The 21242-nt window shown below is 45.2% G+C and overlaps 1 protein-coding gene across 1 annotated transcript; it reads left to right on the forward strand.

The window, feature by feature from the left end:
- Positions 1-243: 243 nt before the first annotated feature.
- NUFIP2 (nuclear FMR1 interacting protein 2) lies at positions 244-20584 on the forward strand. Its single transcript, XM_026656443.2, has 4 exons — positions 244-481; positions 7930-9645; positions 18867-18899; positions 19647-20584. The coding sequence occupies exons 1-4, from the start codon at positions 244-246 to the stop codon at positions 19697-19699; spliced, it is 2040 nt and encodes a 679-aa protein (XP_026512228.1). The 3' UTR covers positions 19700-20584.
- Positions 20585-21242: the final 658 nt, after the last annotated feature.

Here is a 21242-nt window from a genome sequence, read left to right on the forward strand (position 1 = left end):
CGCTGGCTGGCGATGGAGAGGGGGGGGGGCGGGGACAGGGCCCTGGAAGCTTCCTGATTGCTGGAGAGACGCTGCCAGTCTGCTCGGCTCCCCCAGTCAAGCCGAGCGCTAGTGGAAGAGCCACACTTCTCGTCTGCCCCAGCCGGAGTGTGAGCCGTGTGTGTGCCCGGCGAGCAGCCCCACGCCCGGACGGTGCAGCGCGCAGCAGCCAGCCAGCCAGCCAGCGAGCCCCAGCCCCTTTCAATGGAGGAGCAGCCCGGCCCGCCCCAGCCGCACAGCCAGCCCCACCACCACCACCCGCCGCAGCACCACCACCACCATTACTACTACTACAACCACAACCACCACCACCACCTCCAGCAGAGCCCCTACCTGCCGCATGCGGCCGAGCCCGGCCCCAAGGCCCCGCCGAAGCCGCCGCTGAAACATGAGCACAAGCACGCGGGCCCGCCGCCCCAGGACACGCCGAGGAAGAAAACAGGTGCGGGAGGCCGGGGCCCGGGGCGGGGAGAGGCGCGGGAGGCCGGGGCCCGGGGCGCCGAGAAGCGGGCCGGGGGTCGGGCGGGATCCGGCTGGGGCTGGGCTGGAGGGCGGGGCGGGGCGGGGGTCCCGGGCGGGCTCGGCGGGGGGCAGTGACGGGGGAGGATGGGAGCGGCCCCTGCCGTGTCGTGTCACCGCCTCCCCCGGGAGCGGCCGGGCCGGCGTGACCTTCCCGGCTGCGGGGCGGCCCGGCCCCCCCTGGCCCTGCGCCGGGTCCTCGGGCGGGGGCTCGGCCGCGGCCCCCTCCCCCGGCCCGGCTGGAACATTCTCCGCGGCTCTCGGGCCGCTTCCTGTCCGCCATGTTGGGAGCCGGGCCCGGCGCGGGGAGCCGCCGGCCGGCCGGGCCTAGGGGCTGGGACCCACCCGCGACGGCCCCACCCGGGCCCGCCTCCCGCCGCAGCGGCCCCTGGGTGGGCCTGGGCCTGGGCGGGGGCGGCCCTCCGGGCCCGCTCTGGGGGGCCAGCGTTTCGGCGCGGCCTGCGCGGGGCTCGGCTCAGCGGGCACGTTTCCCGCTCCCCGGCCGGGCGGAGGGAGCTGGGGGGAGGCCTGGCGGGGGAGGGGGGCCGCCGGGGCCTGGCGAAGGCGGGGGGAGCTGGGGGTGGGGGAGGGAGCGGGGAGGCCGGGGGGGGCCGCGGGGGCAGGGGCCCGGGGCCCGGGGGGGGGGGCACGGTGGGGTGAACCCCGCTCAGCTCGGCTGCAGGGGCCCAGCTCCCACCCAGCGCCTGGGCTTGAAACACTTGGGCGGCACGGCCAGCTGCCTGTCCCCGGCCCTAAGCAGTGGGGGGCACGGGGCAGTGGAGATTTTATTCTTAATGGAGGTGCTCATTTGTGCAGCAAAGATGGCTATGTATAGCCTGCTCCCCCAGGTCCTTTGTGTGAGCGGAGTATAAACTGGCCCCTTTCCCCTCCAATACGTGTCTGGTTTTATGTTGGAGGGGGTGGGAAGGGGAGATTTACAAGCTTTACCTTAGGTTTGTTTAATGTAAATGTTGTCCGAAAGCTCCCCACTGTAAGTGAAGACAAACACTGGGTTGTAGGTTAGAGAGATTTGAGAGAAGCGCCTAGCTTCTCTGGAGTCAGACTTCAGTAAGCAGGATTAAGCTTAAATTGATTTTATTAGGGCTCCATGTTTGTGACAGTTTCTAGAACATCACATTGAAATATAAAATTTCAGTGCAGTGTGCATTCAGACACCACTCCTCAGGAAACCTTTTGTGCCCTTCAAATGCAGGCAATGGCAGCTTTGCCTCGATGTCTGGAGAAACTGGGGAATTCTTTAGACTCTCTGAGAAAACTTAGCTGGTGTTCTGGATTTGCTGAAGGATCAAAAAGAAATTACTCTACTAATAACGTAATGGCAATAGATTTCTAAGGCCCTGATTCTGTGAGTGGAATCTTACTCATTTGGATTTTCATCACAATTAATGGGACTCCACATGGGGATACGGGCCTGCCTGTCTGCTCAAATCTGGTTGCAGGATTAGGACCTGAGAAATAAGACCCTGTACAATATGGGGTCTTTCAGTCTCACAGATCCTCAAGTGCTTTTTGGGTATATTTAGGGATTGTTTTATCTACCACTGAAAAGCAGCAAACTCTTGGGTGTAGTAGTTTAACACATAACACAGAAACCCTACATAATGGTTTAAGGCTGCAAAGTCAAGAATCTCATATCCATTTGAAACGATGGGTGAGACCTTAGACACATTTGAATTTGGCCATGACACGCTGTACATTATTCACCGGGGCTAGGGCATCATTAATAACATAAGGGGTCAGGACCTTAGGTTTTCATCTTAGGCCATAGATGGCAATTCCAGCCAATGCAGTGCATCTCTCACCTCCCAGCATTATCCTGGCATGTGCTGAATTAACACCTCTGCTGCTGAATGGCTTATTCAATCATCAGCACCTTAGAAGTAGGGTATGCGCCTGCCACTACAGACCAAATGCTGTCATTCCTTGGCCTGGTCTGCACCTAAAATTTAGGTCAGCCTACCTACATCACTCAGGGATGTGAAAAATTTCACAGCTGTGCAACATAGGTCGAGGTAACCCTCACTGTAGGTGCAGCTATGTTGATGAAATAATTTCTGTGGCCCTAGCTATCACCTCTTGAGAGGGTAGATTTACTACAGAAACCAAAAACACCCTTCCATTGATGTGGCAAGTGTTACACTACAGTGATATAGTTGCAGGTGTGCCCCTGTAGCACTTGTAGTGTGGACATACCCTTGGTTTGTGAGAGCACAGGCTGAGGTAGTATAGTTGTGCTACTAAAAAACCTAGTAACACTGTTGGCTGGTATTGTGATATGACTGTGTGCACAGAGGAATTTTTTTTCTTGTTGTAGAATTAAAACTAAATGAACCGTAAATTCCCACAATGGTCCTATAATATATAAGAAAAATGTTCACTCTGAACAGTTCAAGCATGGATTAGAATGTGTTCTCCGGAGAACTAATTCTGCTCTTATCCCCAGCACAAGAGTGGTTAATAACCTTCACTTCTGCCTTCAGGATGTGGGCTTTCAGCATGGAAAGACGGGCGTTGATATTACATCTGACAGTGGCAGGGGCCTGCCACCATGATACCAGCACTGATCTTGGTACATGGGTGTAAATGGTAGTGCCAAGTGCTGGCAGATCTCTCCCCTGTCCTGGCATTATTTTGTCTAGCTAGTGTATTTAAAAATAAAATGTATTAGTGCTTGTCCATAACAAAAACAATTGGTCAAATTATAAAATGTGATATAAGACAACAAATAACACTACACATTCATTAATTCTCCACACAATTCAGCATCAGTATTTTAAACTTCATAAAGCTTCCTGGGAGAGTGACAGCACATTGTCTCGTTGTGATTAGAAAATCATTCCTCTGGTTTTCTTACTTTGCCTGCGAATTAGGTATATGTTGCAACTGCTCTGCAATATCTTCCTTTCAATGCCCAGGTAAAATCCTAGCTTTTGTATTAGTGGAAGAAAGGCTGTATTCAAAAGTAGAGATCCCAGCCACTTCTCTGGGGGCTTGATTCTGCTTCCAAGGAAGCCCATGGAAAAACTCCCATTGCCTTCCATGGAGTGAGACTGGTCTTTAAGTGATTTTATAACTGGCAGTCCAGAAGGTCCTTTAGAGAATTCATTCCAAATACCTCACTTTCATTCATTGAAAACTAAACTGTGGGTAAGGATCTGATCCTAAATCCATTGAAGTCACTCTGGAGTTTTTTTTATTGACTTCATTATTCGACATTGGTGAGGCCTCATCTGGAGTACTGTGTCCAGTTTTGGGGCCCACACTACAAGAAGGATGTGGAAAAATTGGAAAGAGTCCAGCGGAGGGCAACAAAAATGATTAGGGGTCTGGAGCACATGACTTATGAGGAGAGGCTGAGGGAACTGGGATTGTTTAGTCTCTAGAAGAGAAGAATGAGGCGGGATTTGATAGCTGCTTTCAACTACCTGAAGGGGGGTTCCAAAGAGGATGGAGCTCAGCTGTTCTCAGTGGTGGCAGATGACAGAACAAGGAGCAATGGTCTCAAGTTGCAGTGGGGGAGGTCTAGGTTGGATATTAGGAAACACTATTCCACTAGGAGGGTGGTGAAGCACTGGAATGCTTTACCTAGAGAGGTGGTGGAATCTCCTTCATTGGAGGTTTTTAAGGCCCGGCTTGACAAAGCCCTGGCTGGGATTATTTAGTTGGGAATTGGTCCTGCTTTGAGCAGGGGGTTGGACTAGATGACCTCCTGAGGTCCCTTCCAATCCTGATATTCTATGATTCTATTAGACTCTGCATGGGGCTGGGATTCCTAAATGCTATTCTCAAGGAGCTGAAGGGAAGAATCTCCAAACATTTCTCTGGCCCGCATCCAGTTTAATGACAGAAAAATAAAAAAAATCCTAAAACTTGCCTATTTCCCTGTTACAGAAGGTTATTTGTATGTTGGGTGAATAAAACCATCAGCACAGAAATTTGGAATTGTGTTAGCATCTTTCTACCAAGACCAGTATTTAAACATGGTTCTCCAGAAAAGTGGTAGCTAAAGCCGACTGATCCCCACCCACACAGTCCACTCCATACCCCCACAGATCACATTGCAGGATCGGGGCCATGGTTTCAAATCTCAGTCTGGCCAGGACTTTGTTTTTACAACTTATATTACTGATGCCCGTGTGAATTAATTTTTTTTTTTTTTTTGGTGAACACTTAATGGTATGTTATAGTAAAGTTCAGAAAGCTGTTGGAATGCCATGTGCATTTAGTCTTTTAAGATGTTCTTTTGCTGGCTACCCAAAAGGCTATTAGGGACCTGAACTGTATCAAAAATAGATGTCAAGGTGCCCCAAACCTGCATGCTAATGAGTCTTGCACAATCATCTGCAGGTGAGTGTAATAGGGGACTGACTAAGTATATGCTGAAACAAGTTATTAAACAAAATAACTGAATAAAAATAATATCCAAGTTTACCGCCTTTGGATATATTGGAAAGTTGTGTGCCTTTGGACTAATGCCTGTCAAATTCCAGTTTAAAAATGTCCTTCTGAGGTCTTTTTTGGGGTCTTACGGCCAAACAAAACATCTGGAAACATACTTCTGTGTTTCTAAAACTTGACAGTGGCAGAATAAGCTTCCCTATTTGAAGTGCACTTTTACAGCTGTCAAGCCAACACCTTGTATTCCAAGCATTAGCTTGGAGAGAATTTACGGAGTTCATGTAAATGCCTGAAAACTGGAACTTGAAACTGTTGACACTCTTAATGAAGTCAAAAGCAAAATCCATTAGTTTCTCTCACTCCTGATGCATAGTGGTCTTATGATCATTCTCTTTATTTTGTTTTATTAAATAGTGATGTCAGAAATCTGAGTCACAAAAGGCCTTATACAGTATCTTATCCTTGAAAAGACTTGCTCTCTGCATGTCATCCTGAAACTAATTTTCAATCCTTGGCTCATCCATCAGAATTCCATCAATCTGTGCTTCGTTGGGTTGAAGTATTTATGGTCAACAATATTAACACCATTACACTATTGGAAAACTTATAGCAGTTGCTGATAGTTACACACTGACTTACCTTGTTTAACCTCCCTCAACAAGCTGAGCAATGGGGTTCTTGCAGGAATCTCCCTGGTTCAGAGTTCCACAAGATATGACCACTTACCCTCAGATGCCTGGCAGCTGAATGTCTGCACTATAAGTACTACAGCAACCCAGCTGCAGCTACGCCGCTGTAGTGTAGACACTACAGCAATAAAAGGGGTTTTTCTGTAGCAGTAGTAAATCCACTGACCTAGCTGTGTCTGCATTGTGGGTTAAGTTGACCTATCTGTGTTGTACAGAGCCTGAACTTTTTCACAGCCCTGAGCGATGTAGCTAAGTTGACCTTAGTTTTAGTTGTAGACTAGGCAGGAGTGTTTAGGATGCAAGATCCCTTAATTTTGAGAGTGACAGTTTTTAGCATAGCAGTTGAAGAATAATAATAAAATTTCTGCTTGGAAAATATTCATTCTGAACTTGCTAGACCAGGGTGTCACCTGCCTTACACCATTTTTAAAACAGTGTAATGAATCAGGCCCAACTTGTTTTCTGTTGAGGAGAACACATGAGTTTTCTTGCATCTGAAAAGTTTGGCACACTCAAGCCATATTAAGGTAATTTGAAGCCCCAGAGATGCCAGGACATTTGGGGGGGGGGGCTGGCTTCTGGCCCCACCTGCCCTTGAAGTGGCAGTAGTGATCACTCTTCCCCCCCCCCCCCCCAAAAAAAAAAAAGGTTAGGGGCAACACCCTGGATCTCCTTCCTTGTCCCAAGAGCTCCAGCAGGGCCCTCCCCCTCCAAAGGGGTAGCAGCAGGGCACTCCATTATTTACTTGTTTATGGTGGGTGGACTGAGCCCACTGCATTCTTCCCCGTCACAAATATAGTCCTCTGTTGATGTAGTGATGGTGGGGCCCTCCAGAGCGGTAGGTCTTGGAGTTGTGCGCCATTCATGTGCATAGGACAGTTCATGCTTTTCTGCAGACATCAATGCATCAGTTGCACCTGGTCATGTTTTTGAATTTCTCTTTGCAACCACGAGGGCTAGAAACCTACTTTTTCTTTTGAGGGAAGCTGAGATTCTGATGTAATCACATGATTCAATGAGGTGGGGATCTAGGTAAGGGCCTGTGTTTCCTGTACCTAAATCCAGATCTGCCAATACTTCCATTTTTCCCAGGGTGCCCTTGTAATACTGTAGTTTTTCAATGGCTTGGCCTCACACTGATGGAAAAGTTCATCTAAAGAATAGAAGATTATTTCTTTCCAGTTGTGTTATCTTTTTAAAGCTAATAACTCATGCAGGGAAGTGGTGGGCCTCCTATCACTTTTAACACTGTTTTGAAATGACATGAGGGAATGTTACAATGGGAAATTTTCTAAAAGCATTTCCAAAGCTGATGAGCACTGGAAAATGTAGCTCACAGATGGTACTTAGGGATAGGATGAAGTGAGAGTTGGGGCTATTTGTCTCTCACTGTCCTGGGTGCAAAAAGCAGTGTTTGAGAAACAATGACAAGGTGGAAACGTAATCAGTGTATGAATTGGATGAAGTCCTGTTGATCAACAGGGACTTTGAAGTAGCTTGTATAGCAATGTCCTAAGCATTCTTAAACTTACCAGAATCAAACCATATTATCGTGTATCTTTAAGTGAATAAGAATTTTACTAGGAAAATAGCATAATTTCTTCATCTTCACACCAAAAATACAGTCACGTAACAAAGAGGTGGAATTTGGTCATGGTTAACTAAGAGGTATCGATCACTGACATTTGTGCACTTCAGCTTTGCATGGCAGTCAGTTCTAAATAGTATTGCAGACCTTAGAGATGGCAGGAGCTTATAAAAATTGGCCCTCTGTTCATAATATGCTGGGTTTTAAGAAATTGACTTAGCAAAGGTGGAAGATCCAGTTGTAGCTTCTTGGGAGTGAATTTTCCCCTTCCTTGATCTGAAAATCCAAAATAACGTTTCAGTTCTCTTCAGCATTGTGAATAGCCTTATTGCTTTCTGTATGCAAAGGGATATATTCTTTAAAAAAAATAAGAGCCCAGAGGCCTGCCAAATGCTCTATTGCATGTTAGAGTCCATAGAGAAGTGTTTCCTTCTAGTGGATTTATGTGCTTAACTCCCATCATTGAGGTGAGACCATACCCTTTACTTTGACGTTAAGTGGTAAGGACCTGCTTTCACATATCAAAGGGTGGACGCTTTTTACTCTTTTAAAAAGCCTATTTGAAGAAGCTGGTTATGCTTAGAGGTTTAATTATAGCTTTTTTTTTTTTCAATCAGAAGTTTAACGTTTCACATTTTAATTCTTGCCTTTTTGTTGTTTTTTGCCTGTTTTTAGGTTATGGAGAGCTAAATGGTAACGCAGGAGAAAGAGAAGTATCATTAAAGGGCCTGTGTGCTGATGAAACAACCAACCCATCTTCCAGGGTACCGAATGGCAGCCAGCAACTTGTAGACACTAATGTAAACCCAAAGCAGACTGTTAAGGCCAGCACCTTTGGGAAAGCTGGAATCAAACCCAAGAACTTCATTCAGAAAAACAGTATGGACAAAAAGAATGAAAAAATTTATGAGAATAAACTTAGAGAAAATCAATCCTCAGACAAGCCAGAGGCAGTATCTATTCCAAATGGTGTTGTAACAAATAGTTCTGGTTATATCACTAATGGCTATGTAGGCAAAGGGGCAGATAATGATGGTAGCGGGTCTGAGAGTGGATATACCACACCTAAGAAACGGAAAGGCAGGCGTAACAGTGCCAAGGGGTGTGAGAACTTGAATCTAGTGCAGGACAAAATAATGCAACAGGAGGTCAATGCCCCATCCTTAAAACAGGAACTTGAGAGTTTCAAGACTGACTACAGTGAACAAAAGGGAAACCGAGTTGACAATACTAAGCCTGTTTGGAAGTATGAAGCTGGGCCTGGAGGAGCAGGCCGTGGGAAAACTGGGGTTGGGGAGGTACAACGAAAAAACTCTGATGCCAAACCTGGGATTAGCAGCAAAAAGTTTGATGACCGGCCCAAGGGGAAGCATGCATCAGCGGCTGCATCAAAAGAGGACTCGTGGACCCTGTTTAAACCACCCCCAGTTTTTCCAGTGGACAACAGCAGTGCTAAAATAGTTCCTAAAATAAGTTATGCAAGCAAAGTTAAAGAAAACCTCAACAAAGCAGCTCAAAACCCATCTTCGTCTCTGTCTTCTTCATCGTCGTCTTCATCTACTGGAGAAACGCAGGCCCAGATGCCGAGTCGACTGTCCCAAGTCCCCATGTCTGCTATGAAGTCTGTTACTTCTGCTAGCTTTTCGAATGGGCCCATTTTAGCAGGGACTGATGGAAATGTATATTCTCCAGGGACCCAGCCACTGCTCACAACTGCTGCTAGTACTTTAACCTCAACCTCGTCTGAGTCCGTACACCAGGACATAAGTACAACTTCAACAGCCGTTGAACAAAAGAAGTCTAGCCTTTTTATCTACCCTTCAAATATGCAATCTGTGCTTTTGGGCGCAGCACAGGTAGATCTGCCGTCTCAGACAAATCAGCAGAACCTGGGGGATATCTTCCAGAACCAGTGGGGTTTATCATTTATAAATGAGCCCAGTGCTGGGCCTGAGACTGTTCTGGGGAAATCAATGGATAATAAAATAATGGAAGTGACATTTCAAGGGGAATATCCTGCCACTTTGGTTTCACAGGGTGCTGAAATCATTCCCTCAGGAACTGAACAACCTGTGTTTCCTAAGGCTTATGAGCTGGAAAAACGGACTAGCCCTCAAATACTTAGTGCTATTATAAAGCCTGGGACTGCTAATGAGATTGGAGTCTTGTCTTTGGAGCCACATCACATAGGTGACCTGCAAATGGCAGACACCAGTAGCCAAGGTGCTTTAGTGTTCCTCTCAAAGGACTATGAACTAGAGAATCCCTTGGCCTCTCCTACGAACAATTTGTTAGCCTCCGCCAAAGATCAGAGGTACCAGAGAGGCCTAGAAAGGAAAGATAGCTGGGGTTCTTTTGACCTGAGGGCTGCTATTGTATATCACACTAAAGGTAATGGTTCAATTTGTTTCCTAATGGAGCTCTCTCTTAATTGGTTTGGGAAAATCCAATCCGGTAAAGGTTGCATGCCTTGATCTTAAGAACGGCCTTGGTGCTCCCTGTCTTTGATGGCCAGCAGTATAAGAATTTTGTTTTTAAAATACTCTAGCAGTCACTTGATTTCATTCAAGCTATGTTAAAGGTGCTCACTTCTCTATTCATGTGGGTAAGTGTGTGAGATTTGGTAGAGGTAATAGTTAGCAGCTGTTTTACCTTTGGTGCCTGTTTGTGTCTGTTTAAATTCATGTATGGTGAGTAGATCTTCCAAAACTTTCTGATATTGCTGAGCTTTCACCCTCTTCAACGGACCCACTGGTTCACCTGGTCTGTTCCTCTTGTTTTAAGGCTGTCTGTCACAGACAACGCTTCAGGGTTTTTTTAAAAAGAAGAGCTGGGTGTTTGAGACATGACATGGATATTTCCAGCTAGGAGCCAATAGAATAAAATGACTCAAATTACCCCTCGTTCTTGTTTGGCTCAGAAGTTTTTGAATGTTCACAAGCTCTCTGCCTCTTCTTGCCAGCTCTGCAGTTCAGTTAGCTAGGTCAGGGGCGGGCAAATTTTTTGGCCTGAGGGCCACATCGGGTTTCCAAAATTGTATGGAGGGCTGGTTGGGGAGGCTGTGCTTCCCCAAACAGCCAGGCGTGGCCTGACCCCTATCCGACTGCTCCCTGTCCCCTGATTGCCCCCTGCTGCCCCATCCAACCCCTCCTCTCATTCCTGATTCTCCCCCCCTGCCCCATCCAACCACCCTTTCTCCCTGTCCCCTGACTGCCCCCGGGACCCCTGCCCCCCCGACCACCACCCCGAACTCCCCTGCCCCCTTACCATGCTACCTGGAGCACCGGTGGCTGGCGGTGCTACAACTGTGCCACCTGGCTGGAGCCAGCCACGCCACCGTGCCGCACAGAGCACCGGGTCAGTCCGGGTTCTGCAGCTGCGCTGCCCCAGGAGCTCGCAGCCCTGCTGCCCAGAGCATTGTGCCGGCGGTGCAGTGAGCTGAGGCTGCGGGGGAGGGGCTGGGGGCTAGCCTCGCTGGTCAGGGGCTGGGCAGGAGCGGGCCATAGTTTGCCCACCTCTGAGCTAGGTGCTGTTTTGACTTGCTGTTGCTTATCTACCTTTTGGGCAGTTCCCTTTTATTTTATTTTTTGCTATCTCTTCTCACCCCCTCCTTCTTCCCCCCCCCCCAAAAAAAAAAAAAAAAAAAGGAAGATGCTCCAGGCAGTCTTACATGAAGTATTCCTTTCGGGGGAGAGCTGAATGATAGCTGCTCAGAAGTGGGGGACAAGATTTCTTTAATGGCCTAAGTGGAAATTTAATGCATTATGACCCATTGCAGAGAGAGAGTGCAAAATTACCTCTCCAAGGCCTTCATAGTTCATTCAGGTAAAGCGTAGAAATCTTGGTGGCTTTGTTTGCTATTAAGCAACTCAAAAATTATTCCAGGTCATCACACTGGAATTTCGTAACCCTTTATGCTCTAGTATTCTCATTGGGAATAACAACCTAGTGTTCATCAATTTATTTTTATCTACACTTCAAGATTTCTTTTAGTCACGAAGCAGAGCTTTAGAATTTTGTGTTCCTTGCACCTGTTGAGTCTTGAATCTCAGCCAGCCTTTCAGAGAAAACCAGGGACACTGGGAAATAAAGTTCCAGACAAGCCTCATCCTGCCCTGTCTGGAGATTTCTGCAACAGTTGCAAACTTGGATTTTTATTTTGGTTTTGCTCAGCTTAAATTTATTTTTTAAAGAAACTAAGTAGCTATTCTGTTACCACTATTCTTTAGATCTCTTCCCTTCTTCAGTCAGCTGGGCAAGACAGTCTCCGCCTAAATAGTAGTAGCTACATTGGAGGTGATGAACAATCTCCCTCCCACGTTCTATGAAGGAGCTAATCATTGTCAATGGCAGAAATAAACAATGGGAATGAAAGCACTTCTAAACTAATTGTGCAGCTCTTCCCTTTCCTTTGCCGGCAGCCCCCTCTGCCCACACCTGTACACACACTTTTTCTATTTTGGCCCATCCAGAGCAGTAACTCCAGTCATACTATGATTCTGGGATGTGTTTGGGGTGAGCTGGAGTTCTCTGCCCCAACAGCCTTCTCAGGTGCCTTCTTTATTTCTCAGCTTGCCTTCTCCTATACCAATTTCCAGACGACATCTTGGCTTCAGCCTAGAAGATAATGGGTGGATGTCTCTTGTAATCAGTGCCATACAAATCATGTGACATGGGTTGCTGGGAAGCATGCATCATACGAGTCAGTGCTCATTAGATGCCTTTCCTGGTTTGGGAAGTGGAAACCAAAGTCCAAATTTGAGTGTGTCTTCCCATTTTTCTGCTTTCTGGTTCATCTGTATGTTTGCATTTGTTCTGAAAGGATTCCAGCATGATTTGGAGCATATTTTCTGAAGTGCCATTTTTTTTGGATCTGTGGTGTGAGACATACTGCTCTTCCTCACAGACAGCTGCAAAAAGTAATTACTCGTTAAGGCCATGATCCTGCAATCAAATCCTGGTGGGTGACCAGCCAGAGCCGAATTGAAATTGGTGAGCTCCACGCTGGTGCAAGGGTCTGTCTGCCCACATCCAGTTACAGGATATGGGCTGTAGTCCGTGATCTGTATGTGTGGGTGAAAATACCAGCACCATTTTCTGCTTATGTTCTGTTGGCCTACAGTCAGACCACAGCACAGAGCAGGGGGTTGGACTAGATGACCTCCTGAGGTCCCTTCCAACTGATATTCTATGATTCTACATCATGAACAAGCTCTAATAAAATGTCTAACAAAGCTTCAGAATATGTAGAACAGCAAAATAATGGTAAGTTCTCCACGGTTCTGCCACTGTTTGTCTTGTGCAGTTTCCCAGTGTCCCTGATAAATAACTGCCATGTTCCTATGAAGTAAGTCTGACAAATTGTTCTGTGCTATCTGCAATGGTGAGAAGCTGAAAGCCTAACTTGTGTTTTAGCTGTTGTAGTTTGGGGGAGATTTGTGCAGACTGAACAGTTAGTGTGTTTGGATTTCATTGGGGAATTGCTCCTCTAAAGCAAATAATCAACCTGGAAAGAGAGGTGTTGATGGCTTGCTTCTCAGATCTGTCCTCCATCTTAATCTGGTAACGCTCATAGTTGAGTCCTCGCAAACTAAAACACAGGATGGTTCTGTTGATAATTTCTGTACATGTATGTTCCATCCACGAGTTGAAAGTGCTTTACACAATGTGAGTAACAGTCTCAGCTTCCCATTGAAAGGTGTTGCTGTCCTTTTACTGATGGGGAGGACGGAAACTGAGGCACGTGGCAGTACAATCAGAGGCAGCTGGGAATAGCGTTTGAGTCCTAGTCCTGTGCTCTAGGCATTGGACAGCGTTGTCTTTTCAGACAGGGTACGATTTGCTATAAGGTCTATTGCTGGATATGGGAATTCTTGGAGTGGAATGTTTGTACATGTGAAGACATGTACTCAGTGTGCTTTTGCCCTCATCAGTTTGCTGGGCACATGGGTGTCAGGCACTGGAAACATGCTGAAGGTCTGGCAGTGCTTGCTTGTGCACCTTTTTATTTTTTGGATGCTCTGAAAGTTAGTTTCACAAGTCTTTCTCCCTGCTTTGCCTCCAGGGTTCCATTGAAAAGGGACTCTTATGATCATCTAGTCTGACCTCCTGCATAACACTGGTCCATTTCAACTAGTTATTTCTGTAACAAACCCATAACTTCTGGGTGAGCTAAACAACCTGTCTCTTTGCTGATAAACTCGTACGTCTCCACTATGTCCTGCAGTACTGTAAAAGGAATCAACTATGTGTTAAATCAATCTACTAGCTAAATATTGGGCCTGGTTGCTACATGGTTGGAGATTGGACCATCATTTTGGATGGGAGTCTGAAAAACCCCCAGACCTGCAGGAGGTGGTGTTAACTCTGCAGGGGGCTTCACTTCCCTCTGGATCAGCACTGACCCAGTCATGGCAATGCAGTAGGGGCTATTGAAGTGTCATCTCTTTGTTGAGATAAAACTGTGGTCTTTACCAATTCTGGTGGTACCCTGTTTTTTAAACAAGAGTATGGTATATTTGTCCCAGCTATACTTTAGCTGAAGTAACTACTTTCGGATTGCTTTAAATGCTCCCTTTAAAAAAACTATATTTCATATCCTAAATGGTCATGTATTGGCAGCTGTTTTAAACACATGGCAGCTGTTGTTTTTGTGTTTTTGTGTTTTTCCTGCTGATCAGGATCCATTAATTAGTGGCTAGAACTGTGGTACAGAGTTACTGAAGATCCACACACAGTTTTAGCCTTGTGCATGGTTTCCTATACCAAACCAGAACATAATATAAATCCCTCCAACAAGCAAGGAGGGACACAAATCAAACCATGGGGAAGCTGGTATTAAAAGCCTCCCTCTCCCTAGCTTCCTTTCTAGTTTTCTGTTTTGAGCAGGATATTTACAGTTGACATAGTAAATTGAAATCAACAAACATCTAGCCCGCGGCACTACTGAAATATGTAACCTGTTGGCCACTGGCAGGCTCTCTGGAGGGAGAGATTTTACGGAAGTTAAGTATCCATCTTTATATAGAATCCATAGCCAGGCTTCTGTTTCCCATTAGGTTAGGCCCCTCTTGTATTGTCAGAGCCATATGTGTGGGACTTGGGAACCCCATTGAATCCATAGGGCTCCGTGCAGGTGTCTCCACACAGGTCCCATTGTAGGATTCTTGATTTCCTAGATAAGTAGTAATTCCACAATCTCAAGCCGTATGACTGGACACTGCTGGAACGCCCTGTCCCAGACATCTCCTGAGATCACCAGGAAGGTGGAGCTCCTGCCTGCCAGAGCTGAGCCCTGGTCCTGTGGAATTTAAGAGCTTCATAGAGCATGGACCTGGAGAGCCCAGGGTTTGGGAGACCTCATGGGAAGGGTACCAGACCCATTGAATCTCATCCCTATTCTCTTGGAAGGGTTTGCTAGTGAAATCTTTCAGGGTTTGCGGGTCTCTGGAGAGAAGATGCACTGTTTCACTTGTCATTGTTCCTGAAAATCTAGCATCTCTTATTCTCTCTCTCTCCCTCCCCCTTCCCCCCCCCCCCCCGCACATTTCACTGATTCTTGAGGCTTTGCAGTCTGAGCTGAGGTCCTGGAGCAGGAACATACTGTGTATCTTTGTTGGGGGGGATGCTCCTCTTGCTTTTTAAGGAATCGGTTATTCGATTCCTGGTTAAGTTCTCCTTTGTATTTCTGGGGGTTATGGAAGCCTCCTCTAGGGAAAGGCGATTGTGGAAATAAAAGGATCTTCTTGGCGCTGTCTCACTGCTGTAAATCCTGTGGGGAGCGTGGAGAAGTTGCAGCTCCTATTATTGTGCCTGAAAAAAGGAGGAGGCTAGGAGCGTCAAACTTCACCAGCATCAGTGTGTAAAAACTGATCCCAAAACCGAGAATGGGAAGCTGGGAAATCCAGTCATAGATCTAAGGGACTTAGCCTACAATTCTAAACAGTCTTCTACTAATCGTTCCAAATTATGCAACTTTCCTTTTTCTCTGTCCTTCACCCCCGGTCATTGTCCTGATGAATTTAAAGGGGTTTTCTGCCGTGGTCAATTTGTTGAGCTGCCAGATATGAAGGGCCAATGAGTGAGGCACCGAGATAATCCAGAACTACGGGGAAAACTCAAACTGTTCAATACGCTTTTCCTAGAATGAATCTAAGAATCCAACATTAAGATTGATGGAAGTATTAAGCTCATTAGTTCTCTGTTGTAATTGGCTCAAGAGAGCCAATGGGGAGAGAAGTATTTTTCCTTCATGAAAGAGTTTCAGCAGGTAAATAAAATGTTCAGATAGTATGGGGTGACTGCATTTCAGTGTTACAGGTCAGTCAGAGGAGAGGAACATGTATTTGTTCTTATTTAGCATTTAAACCCATTCCTTATCAGAATAGTTAATTCCAGGTTTATGGCAGTCTGTCTCAGACTAATGTTATGAGCTCATAAATTATGTTAATTCTTCAGGATTTGTCAGACTGTACACTTTGATAACCATCGCTTCAAGATAGCCAGGAATTACAGGACCCTGCTCCAATCGCCCTCGTCCCTTCTACCTGTCCTCCTTCGGAGAAAAAGGAAGATCACATTTAGAGGCTAAAGGCTAGTCTACCCCAAGTTACATCCGCACAGCTCTGTCCCTCGGGTGTGAAATCCACATCCTTGAGAGGCCAAGTTAAGCCAATGTAACCCCTTGTGTTGGCAGTGCTAGGTTGATGGAAGAATTCTTCTGTCAACCTAACCTTCACCTCTCAGGAAGGTGGACTACTCAGTGACAGGAGAACCCCTCCCCTGAATATAGAAGTGTACACTGACGCGCTGCAGTGTTTTAAGTTGAGACGTAGCTTAAGGAAGCTGCGTTCCTTTTACGTTCTTTCCTCTTCGGCATGTCTGTACCACAGAATTACATCAACCTAAGTTCTACTTCGTGTGTCAGCGATGTGTGTCCTCACTAGGAGCGCTTGTACTGATTGTACCGTCAGCTTGAGACATTGTGAGATGTCTTCTGAAAGACAGTGACAGTCAGTGTAAGCAACTCCGTGTTTGCACTGACACTACATTGACCTTAACTCCTCCTCCACAAGCAGCAGTGTCAAGTCAGTGGCACGCGGTAGCTACGTTGACAGGAGCAAAATTATGGTGTAGACACTTCCATAGTTAGGTTGACATAAGCTACCTTGCATTGACCGAACTCTATAGTGTAGACCAGGTCTTTGATTACAAACCTCAGACAACTTTTTGCCTTTCTCATTTTAGTTCTGTATGAGTCTGTCTTTCGGTGTCGGACATGCTCTGACGTAATACAGCTTTCACACTTGTGGCATCTGATGCAGTTAGGACCAAACGAAAGCACAGAAGCCAAGAACTTTTCCTGTTTTTTTTTTTCCCCATGAGAGTGGTGGTGGTGGAAGGGGTTTGAACTCTTCCTCATCTTTATTCTAATGTAACTGATTTGAATCATTACAGTGTTTGATAGTAACTTGTTAATTGTTCTGCAGCTAGCAAGAGGGCTCATGGTTTCCAGTTGTCTTTTCCTTTTTCTTTTCCCACCCAGTTGGACAAGACTGTTCGTAACAGTGATCTTCTTTAGCAGCTAGGAAATGGTGCATGCACTGTGTCCTTTTGAATGGGCAAGTGTAATGCTGCTTTGCACTTCCAATAAATGCTTCATTTCACCTCCTAGAAGGCTGCATTGCACGGATGAGTAGTGGTCACTTATGGCACGGACCTCTCTCAGGCTGTTGTGAGGCTTAGTTAATGTTTTGTAAAGCACTTTGTGTCATCTGATGAGCGCAGAGTATTATTGTTATCATGACATGAAAATAACAGGTCTAATACAATTTTGTGACTGGCTTTGTTACAAAAGGCCTAAATGTTATCCGAGTTTTCACTGCATGTATCAATATGCAACTTCTTGCCCACAGAGCTTGCCATATAAGCAAACAAAACACAGGTGGGTGATGGGGAAACCACCGTAAAACAGTTGAGGTGGCATTTGGCATGTACCAGGTTAAATCCGTTAATTTTGTAGGTATTTTCCTTTTGCCCCTTCCCCTTTCCATGCTGCCTAATTTCCTTATTGCCTAGTTCCAGTGTTTGAAGGCCCCCACTCCCATCCTTGGTAATAGTATTGCTGTTCTCCCACAGCTATTCTCCGTTCCTGCCCACTTCCCATCCACGTCCTGCTTAGCACAGTTACTGGCTTTGCTCTCAGAAAGAACAGGAGAACTTGTGGCACCTTAGAGACTAACAAATTTATTTGAGCATAAGCTTTCGTGGGCTACAGCCCACTTCATCGGATGTATGCTGTAGCCCACAAAAGCTTATGCTCAAATACATTTGTTAGTCTCTAAGGTGCCACAAGGACTCCTAGTCTGTATCTGCAAAAAGAACAACACGGCTGCTACTCTGAAAGCTCTCAGAAAGGAATTCTTAAAGCTGATTCATTTTATTTTGCAGCATTTCTGCTCCTTCGCCACAAGTATAAGCCATACAATAAAGACCTGTTACGTGAATAACCCTGTTTCTTTTCAAGAGGACTCAAGATCTGTTACGAAATATAGTTTGGCTTCCTTAGAGAAGTCACATTTTGTGTTGTATCTTCCTGTTGGTACCCTGCATGTGAATTTGGGGAGACATATTTAAAAGTGCCATCACTGTATGTCTTTGTTGGGGTTAGGTAAATAGAAAATGTGTGTTCTGTTAGTGAGCATTTGTTTAAATTGGCTCCAGGATGCTTTTATAACGAAAGCTGTATGTTGAGCAAGTAGCTTGGCAATCTCTTGATGTTTCTGTGCATACTTTTGTGTCTCAGGCCTGGTCTACACTAGAAAATGAAGGCATCTTAACTACATTGTTTAGAGGTGTGGAAAAAGCCACACCACTAAGTAGCATAGTTAAACCAACCTAGCCCCCAGTGTAGACAGTGCTAGGTCAACGGAAGAGTTCTTCCAGCCACCTAGCTACCACTTCTCAGGGAGGTGGGTTTCCTATGTAGACGGGAGGTAGTGTCCACATGGTGCAGCTGTAGCATTTTCAAGTGTAGACATGTCCTCGTTCTCTGATATGTTTGCACAAATGCTTCTTACTGGTTTCATGGTGATCTTAGTCAAATACCATTCTGTATGCCATGCTTCAGCAGGTCTGTGCTGTGAGCCAGGAGACACTTACTTTTTCTGGCAGTTTTAATTTCACATGCTATAACTATCTACTCATAAAAATCAGCACTTCAGGCTACTTGTAGAAGTTGAAATAGTTGCTTCTGAGGGGTATTCCAATCAGTATAGTAAATCTTGAGCTGGGTAGCGATTTGTAAGACTGGAAAGTGGGAAGTGACACATCTCGTTTCTGATACGAAGTTGGCTGTCTAACTTCTCAGGCTGTATTGCAGCTGCTTCTAGGCCTCTGATTACCACATCATTCAGGCCTGATTCCCCTCTGCACCAGAGCAACCTCGTGCACTTCAGTGTTACTGTGGACAGAAATTGGCCCTTTATCTGATAAATTCAGTGCAGCAGTTATAGTATAGTGCTAAGCCTGAAAAGGAAAGCATGTCCTGAAGCTTCGCTGACTGTCCAGTAGTGCTGCAGAACACTAACTCTCTCTCTCTTTTGCCTTCACAGAAATGGAATCTATTTGGAATTTGCAAAAGCAAGGTAAGAGTTTTAAAAAATGAAAGTGACACTAGTAACAATGACATGTTGCATTAAACCAAGACAGCTTAAGAGCTGAGCATGGTGAAGCAGTGTCCTGAACAAAAGCAGGCAGTGGGTGAGATGTCTGGGGCTTGGCTTCTAAAGGTGCTGACCACCGTCCGCTCCCCGTGATGCTAGCTGAAGATGTGGGTGCTCAGAAGTGGTGACCATCAGGACTGTAAGCCCCATCGTGAAATGTAAAAAACAAAAATCAGGCTAGGTCTGATAACGCCTGTAATTTTGTAATTGCTGGTGTCAGACTTCACCCAAATATCAACCTTGAACTTTCCTGGGTATCCAGATTTCAGCTGTGAAAATGAAGTTTCTTTTCACTTGTGGGAAGAACGCTAAATGAAGACCTTTGTACTCTTTGCTGTATTACTGCACTGATCTAATGTTGGGAGCGAGCACTCATCTGTGTGGAGTCAATTAGGCTCTTGAATACATTGGCTGGAGGTGCTGTTGCTGGGAGTCCACTGGAACACTGCACAGCTCCTTTGTATAGAGGAAGTAGATCACTGACCTGTCAGCAAAGAGGAAACTGCCTTTTAAATTGTGGCAGTTCAGTGAGGGGAAAAAGGAGGGTTTTAACAATTAGCTAAGTGTTTTGCTGGTTTATGGGTCTCCGGCCCATGAATATTTTCTGCTTCAGAACCTGAACACTGTTGGTTTAATTTGTTTAAAGCTGAATTTAATTTTTCTTTTCAGATCCCAAAAGGATAATCACTTACGATGAAGCCATGGAATGTCCAGATCAATGAAGGTAGCAGGACAAGACTGCCTGTTATAACCTTTCTGCAGCGTGATGCTGTTCACAGGGGACAAAAGGCTTTTATGCGCCTTCTAAATCTTCAGTGCAGCAGAGGAACCATAACTAGAATCACAGGATAATATATACAAATTATATATAGTTATTTAAAAAATGGCGACTGAAAGTAATTAGACTTCTTAAGGAATCTGAAAATTTATTTCAACAGACTTCACACGTGATTATTTAATCTCCGGTACTGAATAGGTTTTTTAGTTTTTGTTTTTGTTTAAAGAGCGAATGCAAATGATTAATGAATACAGACTCAATTCACAAGCCTGGTTCTAAAGTTCCTGCTGTCATCAACATGGGCAACAGTGACCGTTGGAGAGGCATTTCCACTTTCAAGGTTTCTGTTTCTTGTTCTGTGACTGTAGTGATACACTAATCACAGGGAAATCGGGATGTTTCACCATCCTTCATCTCCCCTTCCCCTCCACCTCCTTTTTGTTTTACTTTGAACCCTGTGTGAATGCTGGAGAAACGCCTTGAAGTTTGCAGGGTTTCCTTTTTTCCAGAGAATATAATCTGCATGTCTTGCCAGGAGTCAAACAGCCCATCAGGTGCTGAGAAAATTGTCTTAAAGCATCGTTCTTCTGGGGGGAAAGATTGTAATTCTGCAGTTCTGGGATACACATTGGTTTTACAGAGTTGACAAAACTCCAGTTACATTTTGGACTATTACAACTGAAGAGCTCTTTCATGAGTGTCATTTTAAAAGACAACATGCAAAACAAGCAATTGGTTTAGGCATTTAATATGGAAAAAACCCTGTTCCCACACTTTTATGCCATTGTATCACTGGGAGCAAAAAAAATATATATATGCATATATATATATATATATATATATATATATATATATATCTCCTGCTATCAAATGTAGGTGCTTCATATTTGCTCTGTCTGTCTCTTAACACTAAATGTGCTTTTTTTCCTGTTTTCACTGAAAACCTGAAGAGAAATTGTTTGTGTTCTGCTAACTTTCATCCTTCAATTATTTTTTCTCTTTAGAAATAAGTTCTAAAAAAAGAAGGAAAAAAAAAGAAAAAAAAAAAAGAAAAAGGAAAAAAGAGAAAAAAACTATGGGAATCGTAACCCTTTCCCATTTGTCCCTGAAAGCAATGGGTGAGGGAATACTGTCCCGGCCATTGGAAATATTCTTTTATATTTTAATGCAGTCTGTGTATTTCTGAGCTCTTTTGCTGCTTCTCATTATATCTCTATTAAAATATATTTTATTACAAGAGCAAAATGCGGGGGTAGGAATGAAAATTTAAAAAAATCAAAACAAAGGAAAGCTTTCTGGCAATAGCAGAGAAGGCGGAAGAGTGCAGGCTCCAATTGTGTAATCCATACTGTTGCGCTGCAGCTTGTGTGTAGCATGTTAAAAATGTGTTGGGTGTTTTGTTTTTTTTTTGTTTTTTTTTTTGGTTTTTTTTTTGGTTTTTTTTTGGTGGGTTTTTTTTTTAAGGTGCAAAATTCCTGGGGTCCAAT

Source organism: Terrapene carolina, unplaced genomic scaffold (genome assembly GCF_002925995.2).
Source record: "Terrapene carolina triunguis isolate 2854851 unplaced genomic scaffold, T_m_triunguis-2.0 Scaffold231, whole genome shotgun sequence".
Lineage (NCBI taxonomy): Eukaryota > Metazoa > Chordata > Testudines > Emydidae > Terrapene > Terrapene triunguis.

Bases quoted from the DNA above. Each gene is read 5' to 3' on its own strand.
- NUFIP2 (XM_026656443.2), top strand. From the start codon at position 244: ATGGAGGAGCAGCCCGGCCCGCCCCAGCCGCACAGCCAGCCCCACCAC. The intron at 9,646-18,866 runs GTAATGGTTCAA...TTGCCTTCACAG, and splicing joins TATTGTATATCACACTAAAG to AAATGGAATCTATTTGGAAT. The intron at 18,900-19,646 runs GTAAGAGTTTTA...TTTTCTTTTCAG, and splicing joins TTGGAATTTGCAAAAGCAAG to ATCCCAAAAGGATAATCACT.